We start from the raw sequence: 12,166 nt of genomic DNA, 5'->3' as shown, positions 1-12,166 counted from the left end.
TAGAGTACTGGTTTATTCTTTATAAGATTTTGGCATTTTACCTGAAACAATCTCTTGAAATCAGTCTCAATGCCTGGATATATCTATTATATCTTGTTTTTTTTCTAGTATAATCTTACAACTAATAAGAAGTTTAGGGCCAGACCTTTCTAGGCATGGAGGAAGCAAGCAGATCGTGTTTCTCTAAAACTACATGGCTATATTAGTTGGTATGTTTAAATCAGAGCATTTCAGTAAATCAAACTTTTTAAAGTTTCAAAGAAATATCCTTTACCTGATAAAATCATTGCATTTTCATATTGGCAAAATGTTAATTATTCAATGATTGGATATTCCTGCACAGATTTTGTAAAAATAGGCTAGTGGTTAAGAGGATAAGCCATTGATCTCTTTGTTGGGTTTCTATCTACTCGCTTCTTGGATCATACCAACATATAATGTAGATTATGAACAACTTGAAAGAGTCTACTGCACTCATCTTTAGAGTATACATAGCAATTCATAAAATGAACTCTAGCGAAGATACTACCTGTTGAAATATACTTGAAAGATTGGAATTTTTTTTTAAAGATGGATGCCAGGGAAATGCAGGAATCATTAGACTACTTTGTTTGAAGCTTTGGAAGTGTCTGGAAAGGGAAACAGGAATCAAACCATGGTAATATCAAATGGTGCATGTGTGGTTGCTTTTAGTTCAGGGGAAGTTTTATACATTGTGGACAGAGTACAAGACTTAGGAGATGAGTAGAATCTGACAACAGTTCATAAGTTGGTGTCTTCTGGGTAGAATATGGTAGCAAGCAAGATTATTTCAACTGTATAAATAAAAACCCTTAAAACCAATATTAAAATTAGGAGATTCCTTATAAAAGTATAGATTTTCATATACTCTTGAGAAAAGAAAAAAAAAAAAAGAACTCTGGTCCTGTATTTCTCCTGAGAACTAGTTATCTATCTGCTGCCAATTGTAGCCATGATCTCTCCAGCTTAACAATTTTACACCCAAGGTTCCCTTCTTTTTTGATACATATCTAGCACCTTCCTCACTATCTCACACCCCTATACAGACATTTAAATTAAAAATCTAAAATAGATCATTGTATAAGGAAAATGCTACAGAATGTGGGACTACATGGGGTCATAAATAGAGGTGTGTTTTAGTCCAGAATAGAATAAGGATTCATATTTCTTGGAGGTAGAAAGAAATATGAGTGATTTAAAAAGGAAATATTTAATCTATAAGGTGTCTCAAAAGGAATTCTCAAACTGAAAGATTGGGCAAGAAGGGGGCCAATTGAGTGAGGCTATACAGATCAGGTAAAGAAAAGTAATGTCAGAGAGTAAAGTAAATAAGAAATTGTAATAGTTTAATGTATTTAAGAATGCTAAATAACATGTTGGATAAGGTAAAGTCTAATAAGTAAATTCAATAAGGAATCAGCAGTTTAATTAATAAATATGGCCACATCTTTCTAGTATCTATACAAAAATGAATACTGTAGATACCAATGAGGATACAGAGATACAGTTTGCTATTTTTAAGATATTCAAACTAAAGGTATTAAATATAAATTGAGTCATGCAATTCACTTTTATAATTTTACAAATTAATGAAGATTGTGTTCATATCTTTGAAGGTGACTAATCTGTTTTCAGTTATAACAGATGATAATATATATGAAATGTTAGTATTCTTTTCATATGATTCTCCTTAACAAAGAAGTAAACAATAAAACATTGAGCAAATATTGAATAATACATAAAATCGTCACTTCCATACAAGGAAATAACTTATACAACCATTATTGTACAACATGCAAACAGTTCATAAAAATTATAATTGTCTATAGTAGTAGTAACTAGTGAGTATTAATCAATTTGACACTTGTAGTAAAAAATTCAGAATATGAAAATGTCTGATTCTTAGCTTAGTTTTTGTTTTCCTTAAGTCGTACAGAAAACTAACCATAAGCTATTTTGGATTATTAAATTTCTTTATTTCTTCCCCACATCTATAACATTTATGAAGAACCATATTACTTGGTGTCTGTGAGTGGGTATGGACATATTTTACAAGTGCTTTTAAAATTCTACTTTGAAGTTTTGATTAGGATATTACAACTAATCATTTTTGATCTTACATGATTAAACCATGCTTACAAATCTTTCTCATTCTAAAAATCTCATTACATTTATAATGCTCTTGTGACATTCCTAATAAATTATTTATCTATTTGCATTAACATATGAAGCAGTCACTAAAGATAAATTGTTTTTCCCTACATTAGTAGACATGATTTTTTTCCTTATTACAAATTTTTCCAGCCATATATATACTCTGCTACTTTCATAAGCACATCAAGAATTGATTGATATATGTTCATCAAACAATTGGTTTGGTTAAGTCCTTGGTTAAGAACTTGATTTCATCGGTAGTAGTTTGTTCTTTATTACTGTAAGCTAAGAAATCATTTAAGATACATCAGATGTTTCTGAGTAAATCAATAAAATTGGTACTGAGAGATTATTTGATCGTATCCTACGCTGGTGACTTCAGCTTTTTTTCCATCTTTGGGTTATTTCTTTTTTTTCCCCTCACTTATCGTAGGTTGAATAGAAACCTAAAGAATTGCAATACCAAATGTGTCTATATTAGAGAGGTACAAGGTCAGCTACTCATCAAGAAAGATTAAAAACATCATAATTAGTCCAACAGAATATTTTCCACTCTTAGTATCATCACACATCAAGGTTTTTAAAAAGATCATGCTTGTAGGTTAACTTAAACATAATGGCAAATTTATATATGCTTACCTATCAAAAAGAATTTGCTGTTACATGCATTCATTTACTTTAGAACAAAGTCCACATAAAATTCTTCTACTTGCTTTATTCAATAAGAGGAACACATCTTGGGTCACACACAGTTTGTTAGTTACGGAGCCAAGCCTCAAAGCTAGTTCTAACTAGTACCAGATCTCTTATGAAACAAATTTTTGGAGGACCCTATTTTAATACTCTAATGTTGCCTTTTTGGAATACACTTAGTGGAGGGTTCTTTTGCTCCAAAATAATAAAATATATTATTCATCCAATATTACTAAATACTGGGCCAAATAATCAAATGGCCAGCTGAGATGTAAATTAAACTAAAACATGCTTTTCTTCCAGCATTTTGAGACAATTTTGCCTTGCTGTGGAGGATTTTTCTTTGGTGCTAGAATATCTTTCTTTATCAATTGGGACCCTAAGCTCAGAAGTCCTAATAAGCTAGTTATGTTCTTTCAGTGCTTTGAAGAACATTGCCTTGTGAAAATAATCTTTGAGACAAAAATTTGTGTGTTCTCTCTCTACATTTTTGTAGGCATAATGAAACACTTGGCATTTCTTGAAACCTTTTAAATTTTTTTAATAATTCACATTAGTAACAATTGATTCAGTGATTTTTGTCTAAAGTCAAAAGTTTACAAAAATTGATTCCCAATATAACCTAATTTGCTTCTCAACTTGTGATGTGTTCCTGTAAGATTTGTCTTAACAATACTCGGATGGAGTCAACCATGTCATTTAGAGTAACTTTTAGTTGCCACAGCACGTATGCTTGTTGTTGACAAGAAACCTACAGAGAAGAAAGAGTGGCACCTGGTGATAGGTTAGCTATATTTAACATTTCACAAGTGAAAACAATGTTTAGTAAATTCTCTGCAACTCTGCAGCTGCTATTTCAAGTGACGTGTGCTGTTGAAAGGGAAGTTCTAGTTGAAAATTCAGTTGAAAAGTTTCTGTATAGAATCTATTCCTGTCAGTTTAACAGTCTCCACCAGGCTTTCAGTTTAAACCAGAATTGCCTAACGAAAAATAATCTTTATGACTAAGATTTTTAGTCTCACTGAAAGTGAAACATATTTTCAGATTCCTTCAGTTATCTTTATCATCGAAACAGTTACTGAATTTAGGTTTTTGCTTCAAAAGTTACATTATGGCCACAAAATGACAGTTGAAGAACTGTAAGGAATCTTCTGTTGTTACTCTTTTCAGTCACTCACAGAAAACAGGACTCCTTGCTTTAAGTATCTGGTAATAACTTGATCACATATTAGGAAAAAGTATTAGGAATACTTTGTCTCATTTTGAAATCATTTTGTTGAATCTGCTGTTTTCATGCATGTCGATTATCTGGGCAAAAACACGTATGTTCTTCTTGGTGATAAAGTGTTTTTTCGGTTCAGCCGAAGAGTTTTTCATGCTTCCAATGACATTTAATTAATTATACTTAGGTATAAGTTTTTTCTTCATACATTGACACTCTGAATAACAACTAGACTTAGCAAATCCACAGAACTTTTTATAGTTCATTACATCTATAATCTAAAAAAATGCCTATAGCTTGTTAGGAAGAAAAAAAACATAACCCGTCCTTACTGTTTGCAAAAAAAGTTATTAAGCATTGAAGTCACAATATTATTCACTCGTGTAATTATTTTCAGTCTTTCATGCATCCTATACCAAGAGTCTGAGCTCAGATAAAGTTCCATACATAGATATAAGCCCTAAACTAGAAATGAAAAGTTTAGTTCAATATAAGAAAAAGAACATACTGAAGACATTCAAGGTTTCCTTTCCTCCTTTTTTCAGTTAAGAAAGCAAATAGGGATGCCTGGGTGGCTCAGTCATTCACCTCCAACTCTTGATTTTGGGTCAGTTCAAGATCTCACGGTTAGACCCCACAGTGGGCTCCATGCTGTTAACACTGAGCCTGCTTGGGATTCTCTCCACCCCTCCCTGTGCCTCACGTGCACATTCTCTCTCTTTCAAAATAAATAAGTAAATATGGGGCACCTGGGTAGCTGAGTCGGTTAAGCGTCGGACTTTGGCTCTGGTCAGATCTCACGGTTCATGGGTTCCAGCCCCCAAATTGGGCCCTGTGCTGACAACGCAAAGCCTGCTTCAGATCCTCTGTCTCCCTCTCCCTCTGTTCCTCATTCCCTCCTTCTCCCTCTCTCTAAATAAATAAATAAATAAACAAACATTAAGAAAAAGAAAATAAGTAAACATTAAAAAATAAAATAAATAAAAAGGCAAATACTATACTAACAGAACAATCATTTAGCCTATAAAACAGCATCAGAAGAATACATAGTATTATCTGCACTTAATAATTATGTATTTCAAGTGTTAGGACAATGTGGTATCTTTTGAAATTTCTATGAATTCTCATTATTCATTTTTTAATATCAGTTTTCTTTCCCTAAGAGTGAACAAATTAAAGATGTTCTATTATACTGAGGAATGTAAAAGAGCTATGTTTAAAGTATTTTTCTGCTAAGTCTCTGTAACACAGCAAGATGCTGTTAATTAGAAAGTCCCCATCAGTTGACAAGGATGTGAGTGGTAACTTTTTCTTGAGTAAAGGGATTTTGCCTTTTGGATTTCCAAGTTAAAGATCTTCTTTCAAATCTGTTTCTCTGGTCTATTCACTTCACACCTACAAATATTTCACCACTTGTGAGTTACATCTTCAAATACCTACAACAACCCCTTTAAATTATGTTCAAAGGAAAATTATAATACCATCTAGTTTGGTGATTTGACCACATCCGTGCAGTTTTTATTTTAGAGCCAGCCATGTCATTTTCACAGGAAATGAGAAATTTTTTTTTGAAATACAGGTGTCAGGCATTACTAAAAAATTTCCCAAAACAAATGAATATCAGTTAATAAGTACGTACAAAAGTTTCTATGAATTGCTGTTCTTGCTGCTAGTTAACTTTTGTGAAGAATTATATATTCTTAACATAATGAAAGACTTCTTAATTTTCTGCAATTCATATACCCTATAGTTGCTGATTTTACTACCAATTATCTTCATACATAATCTGTACTTTGTTGAAATGAACTGTTATGGTGCCTGGTAGTATTTTTATTAATTATTAAATTTCATTTGTAAGGCATTTATACAAGTTTTCCTGTACAAATTCCACTTATGAACCTGATATTCTGATTGGATAAAAAATTCAAATATATTTTCTTTTCTAGAAAATTAATGAATATATCCCTTCTGTATCAAACCGTCCAAAGTTTTCAGTCAACTCGTTTTCTGATAAGTCTACACATTAAACTGGCACCTATTTAAAGCAGACCAAAATAAAACATAAGATGTGAGTTAGTTATTTTTCTTCTCTCCTTGCTATTCATGCTTCTGGCTTATAAGTGTGATACAGAGAATTGCCCTTTTGGTAGAGTAATGGGAAGAGGTTACGTTGTGATAAGTGATAAAACTTATGAATGTGATAGGGCTTAAGCCATAACAGCACTAAAGAAAAACATATCTGTCATATCTTAAATGTTATAATAATGGCATTGTTTTTAGCACTCTGAGAATGAATAAAAGCTTATAATAACAGCACTTCAGTAAATGATATCCAACTTCCAATCTTGGAGAGGGCTTTCTCAGATTGCTTCAGGCTGGTATATATTTGGTAGCTTGAGGATTAAGTTCTCACAGACTTCTGTAGGCAGGCTCATCATTTCCTTGGATATATAATTCCCTCAAAAACTTACTAGACTCCTGGGCCATTTCCTTGTAGCTAACTCCTGGTACAAATAATCACACCCAAAGATTTCTTCTGAACAGTTCAGCCTCTGACTCTTCTCTAATTATGCTGGTGTAATCATCCTTTCCCTCAAATTTCCTCCCATGTCAGAATCTATAAATTTTGGTGGGAAGGCAATGACTCTTGATCCTAGGATGGCTCTGATTTATAGTTGTATCTCTTGCTAACTGGGGTATTTGAAACATCTTGGAGGGCCCAATTACCAAACTCACACAGTTTACATACAGGTCATTACCAGAGATATTCCTTTCCATCTCAGCTTGCAACTTGGCTGACTTTGTCTCTTAGTGCCTTGTTAAAAGGAACAACCAACATAAAACAGCATGCAAACACTTTTTAACCATTTTTTCCAAGAGCAATAGGCTTATTAGATATAAGATATAACTCCCAAGTTACCGCAGACAACAGTTTAATCAGTTGCTTTGCCATATCATGCGAAGGTCACCAGGTTTCAAGCCAGCTATATCTTTATTTTTTCATCATTTAACTTAGCATATACATATTTGTTTATATAGCACCTTTGAATCTGTTACCACTTTCTTTATTTAATATGGGATAGGTAGGCTAAGCTTCCATAAAAAAAAAAGAGAGAGAAACCTTAAAATACAGTGGATTAGATAAGTAGGTAGTTTATTTCTCTCTTGTATAGCTATGCACATGATCCACACATATCCCATGTAAGAAAACTAATTCACATGACCAAACCCAGCTGCACTTGGGTTTGTAAACTTGGAAATGTTCTAGCGGAGGATTCATATGCCCGAGAAAATCTTAGAGGATTCAAATACTAAAAGCAAGATGGCAAGGAATATCACTTAGGAACAATTAGCTATCTCTGCCATGCATAGTGAGGTATTCTATCTATCCATCTTTTCCTTTAATGTACCCACCTTTCTTCCTGGATTCTTGAGCTTTGAGAAAGCTTTCATAAAATATAGTTTCAACCCTTCTACAAATAATTATAATATACACATGATTTGGATTAATGTATATGTCTATTGGGAAGTTTAATCCTTTTGATAGAGTTAAGTAAGGCATAAGTCCAAACCATTATGTTATTTCTATTTACCTTAACTAGAGAACACTAAAGAAAACAAAATGATTATAGAAAATTAATTAAAGCAAGCAGAATCTCTAGTTATGAAAAGTCAAGTCATGGCATTTTCATTTTATTTAATAAACTAATTTTCTTTTTGTCCTTCTTTAAGTTTTTATTTAAATTCTAGTTAACACATAGTAAAATTGGTTTCAGGAGTAGAATTTAGTAATTCATCACTTACATGTAACATCCAACACTCATCCCAACAAGTGGCCTCCTTAATACCCATTACCCATTTAGCCAATTCCCTACCTACCCTCATTTCAGCAACCTTCAATTTGTTCTCTCTGGTTACGACTCTCTTATGGTTTGCCTCCCTCTCTCTCTCTCTCTTTTTTTTTTTTTGTTTCCACACCCCCCAGTTTTGTTTCTTAAATTCCACATATGAGTGAAATCATAGGATATTTGTCTTTCTCTGACTGATTTGCTTCGCTTAGCATAATAAACTCTAGTTCTATCCACATTGTTGCAAATGGCAAGATTTCATTCTTTTTGATGGCTGAGTAATATTCCATTGCATCTATGTGCCACATGTTCTTATCCATTCATCAATCAATGGACATTTGGGCTCTTTCCATAATTTGGCTATTGTTGATAATGCTGCTATAAACATCAGGATACATGTGCCCCATCAAATTAGTATTTTCATATCATTTGGGTAAAACCTGGTAGTGCAATTGTTGGGTGATAGGGTAGTTGTATTTTTAACTTTTTGAAGAAAATCCCTACTGTTGTCCAGAGTGACTGCAGCAGAATAAACTATTTTTTTCTATATCTTTTGATAGAGGGAGACCCTTTTACACTCTATAAATGTATACTATAAGTGTATAAATATATACTATTAGTGTATACTATATTTATTTGCCAAATCATTGAGAATGTATGTGCAAATGATTTTTTAAGGACAAATGCAATTTCAATAGAATTAACTTAATTGGTTGCTTTAATTACCACCTGACAATTTAAGATAAGCAATTTACCAATTTACATTTTATTACATGATACTTTGTACATGATATCACCAGTTTTCAGCTATGTTGTCATTAATGGAAAATTTTGTTTGTATTTCATATACAGGAAGAACATTCTTCGTTTCCTAGATGCAGAACGAGATGTCTCAGTGGTCAAAAGCAGTTTTAAGCCTGGTGATGTCATACACTACGTACTAGACAGGCGCCGGACACTAAATATTTCTCAGGATCTTCATAGCCTCCTACCTGAAGTGTCTCCAATGAAAAATCGCAGATTTAAGACTTGTGCAGTTGTTGGAAATTCTGGCATTCTGCTTGATAGTGAATGTGGAAAGGAGATTGACAGTCACAATTTTGTAATAAGGTGAGTTTCTTCTGTTCCTAATGATTATAATTCAAAGATGTTTTGCTAAGAAATAGAAAACTGACAGAGTGTTTAAGTCTAGTATTGATATTAAGGATTATTGAAAGATCAAACAAAAATTTATGTATGGTATGTTTTTCCATGTAGTTTCCAAATTTACATTTACCCTGGAAAATAAAGCTAAAATTATTGTATCATTGAAAGAGAAGGTGATCTTACTGTGTAAGAATCACACCAGCTTTTTTGTACTAATGACAATTTTATTAGATTTAATACAATAAAGTGACTTGTATTAATAGTTTTTCTTTATATCAATTAATTTAATATTAATTCACTAATATAAAAACAGTTAGTTATTAGTTAATTAGTTAATTTTATATTAGTGAATGGATTAACTCAATCCACTTACTGATTATATTTATATACAATAAACTATATTAATTTACTTATTCATAAAGATTATGAACATGTATGTAACGATGTAATAGATGTAAGTAATTTTACTCTTTTAAAGACAATTATTTAGCAGATTCTAAGAACATAACAAGTCAATAAAGCAAACTTTCAAAAAATACATAAGGAAGTTTACATTTGATATCTTGCATCAAATTTCCTTCACTACTCTTTATATGTGGCATTTGTGTATGTTAGTATACTTTAGTTATACTAACTAAATAAATTAAACATAATTAACCATTCCTGTTTTTCATTGATGGTCAGCAGATGTTTGATGAGTCATGTGTTTGATTAACTTTAGCTGAAAGAAACAGCAAGAGATATGGGATTGTGATGACATCATAGGTACTAGTTTTTAATTTCCAGTTCATGGATTTGAACATATTTTTTGGTTTGTTTTCTTTAGAAAAATTTGCTGAATAAATGAAGTATGTATGTTGAAATATGAAATAGTTCAATATCTATACTTTCATAGGTAGAAAAGTGTACCAATTTGCCATGTTGACAACCTAAAGTTATGCTGTAATTCAGCCTGTGAAAGTATAGATTTTGAAAGAACTTCTTTGAAATATAGCCTTAAAAATAAATATAATTATATGAGTATTAATCATAAGTTGGCAATCATTTTTTCATAAAATAATAGCCATGAAAAATTATAATAGAATACTATCAGGTGAATACACTTCATAACCATTAATAGAACTATAAACATTTTACTTTATTATCTTACTTTTTCTCAATTGGATGCAGGATCAGAGATTGATTGGGCTGAGGGGGAAAAAACACTGTCGACATGTAGATATACAAACAAAATTTTATCCAAAGAGCAGGTAAAAAAATTAATAAGGAATGACATTGGAAGTGGAGGTAATGAGCTCTAACCATTGAAGTTGGTGTAAAGTATGGGTGGGAAGACGAAAAGTAAGGCTTCTAGAATTTCTAAAGAGAATAAATATCAGAGGACAGGAATAATAAAGAAGTAAAGATTTATAGCATAAGTGGAAATTGTTGCAATATAAAGAGGAGAACTTTCAAGTTGGGTTAATACTGGAGGAATACAGGATCACCTGTGACTGACGTCCTTGTTCTTACATCCCTCTAAGCTTTAGCATTGGGGTCTATATAATTTATTAGGTTCAGCCTCACTTTTGATTGAAATTAAGACTGTTTTCGTAACACCTCTGTCACTTCACATAATTACCATTTCTTTCTTATAGTGAAAACAATTAAGATTGAGTATTCTAGCAACTTTGAAATTTATGATATAGTATTGTTCACTATAAACACAATGCTGTGCATTGTATCTCCAGAACTTTATTATCTACTTGTTGCAAGTCACTTTCTGGTTTTGAGCATTTGTAAATGGTGGAGTGATTTTAGAAATAGAACTTCATGAGGTTATTTATACTTTTCTAAGCTATGATTATTTTACTTTTTATTTATTTTTATTTATCTGTTTATTTTTGAGAGAGAGAGAGAGAGGCGGGAGGAGAGGAAGAGAGAGAGTCCTAATGGAGCCCAATGTGAGGCTTGATCTCAGGACACTGAGATCATGACCTGAGTCGAATTCATAAGTCAGAAACCCACTGAGTTGACCAGGTGCCCCACTATGATTATTTGTAAAACTTATTTATCAAGAGCAAAATAATTATCAACCCTATAAGTTTATAACTGTGTTATGGAGTTACCAAGAAGTATAAAACATGAGGATAATGATCTTAATGAAGGCATGAAAATTATCACCATAATTATTTTTGTTTTCTTTCCCCCTAATTTTTTACTAGTTTCCAAAAATAGAAGTTGGGATGTTCTATATTATAGTATGTACTAGGGAAATGTACCCCTGGATTAAGTTTCTAGTTTTATAAGGAAAAACGTTAACAAAAATCCACTCATGATTAGAAAAAATTAATCTCTGCAGGAAAACAATCTTGGTTGTATAATAGCTATTTGGAGAATTCGTTCCTTTGAGTCTCATGTACACAATAATTTTGAATGATATATCATTAAACCAAACTTCAGTCTTTCCCAAAGCTCTTGCCTTTCTCCTGCCACATCATCTATGTGCCAAATACCTTTACCCTCTCTGAGTAGTGTGTCCTTTTGTTACTGTACATGTGTTTCTTCTACCCTAGAATACCACAAAGGACTTTTGCCTTAAAACTTAATTGGAGAGTCATTCCTTTAAAGAGTTTTCCATCCATATCAGGCTGGTTGAGTTGTTACAAATTTTGGTAACAAACTTTAGAATCTTTCAAGATTCTCACCTTCCTAGATACCTGTTGCACATGTATCTGCATATCTACTGATTGTGTTGGTCATTTGATTGCATGCATAGCCTGTGTTCCCTGGTTATTTATTTGTTTCCCACTTTTCCTGTTAGTAAGTTTGTTAAGAGAGAGATAATTTATGCCTGGTCTGCTTGCAGAGGACAGTGATTAGTTCAATGACCCCTCAAGGATCAAGTATATCCAAGCATGACGTTCAACTTCACCTCAAACTTTATAAACCAAAGATTATTTTTAGGTAAAATCTTCATTTGACATTAATTAAATTTTTGGCTTCACTTTTAGTTTTTTTAAAAGGACTTTAAAGAAATAAAATGTTTTTTTTGTTTAATGATCTATCAGTGTATTATTATATGGCATAGGAAAATCTTTTT

At 32.2% G+C, this 12,166-nt stretch overlaps 1 protein-coding gene across 1 annotated transcript in view; it reads left to right on the top strand.

The window, feature by feature from the left end:
- The window catches only part of ST8SIA4 (ST8 alpha-N-acetyl-neuraminide alpha-2,8-sialyltransferase 4), a 100,812-nt gene that overhangs the window by 7,800 nt on the left and 80,846 nt on the right, over window positions 1–12,166 (top strand). The window contains 1 exon segment of the mRNA XM_077772755.1: window positions 8,791–9,048. Coding sequence (XP_077628881.1) covers window positions 8,791–9,048 — 258 coding nt within the window.

The sequence above is a fragment of the Crocuta crocuta genome, unplaced genomic scaffold (assembly GCF_008692635.1).
Source record: "Crocuta crocuta isolate KB4526 unplaced genomic scaffold, BGI_CrCroc_1.0 scaffold309, whole genome shotgun sequence".
Lineage (NCBI taxonomy): Eukaryota > Metazoa > Chordata > Mammalia > Carnivora > Hyaenidae > Crocuta > Crocuta crocuta.
The sequence above is the reverse complement of the archived record's forward strand: the minus strand, read 5'-3'. Positions and strand labels throughout refer to the sequence as shown.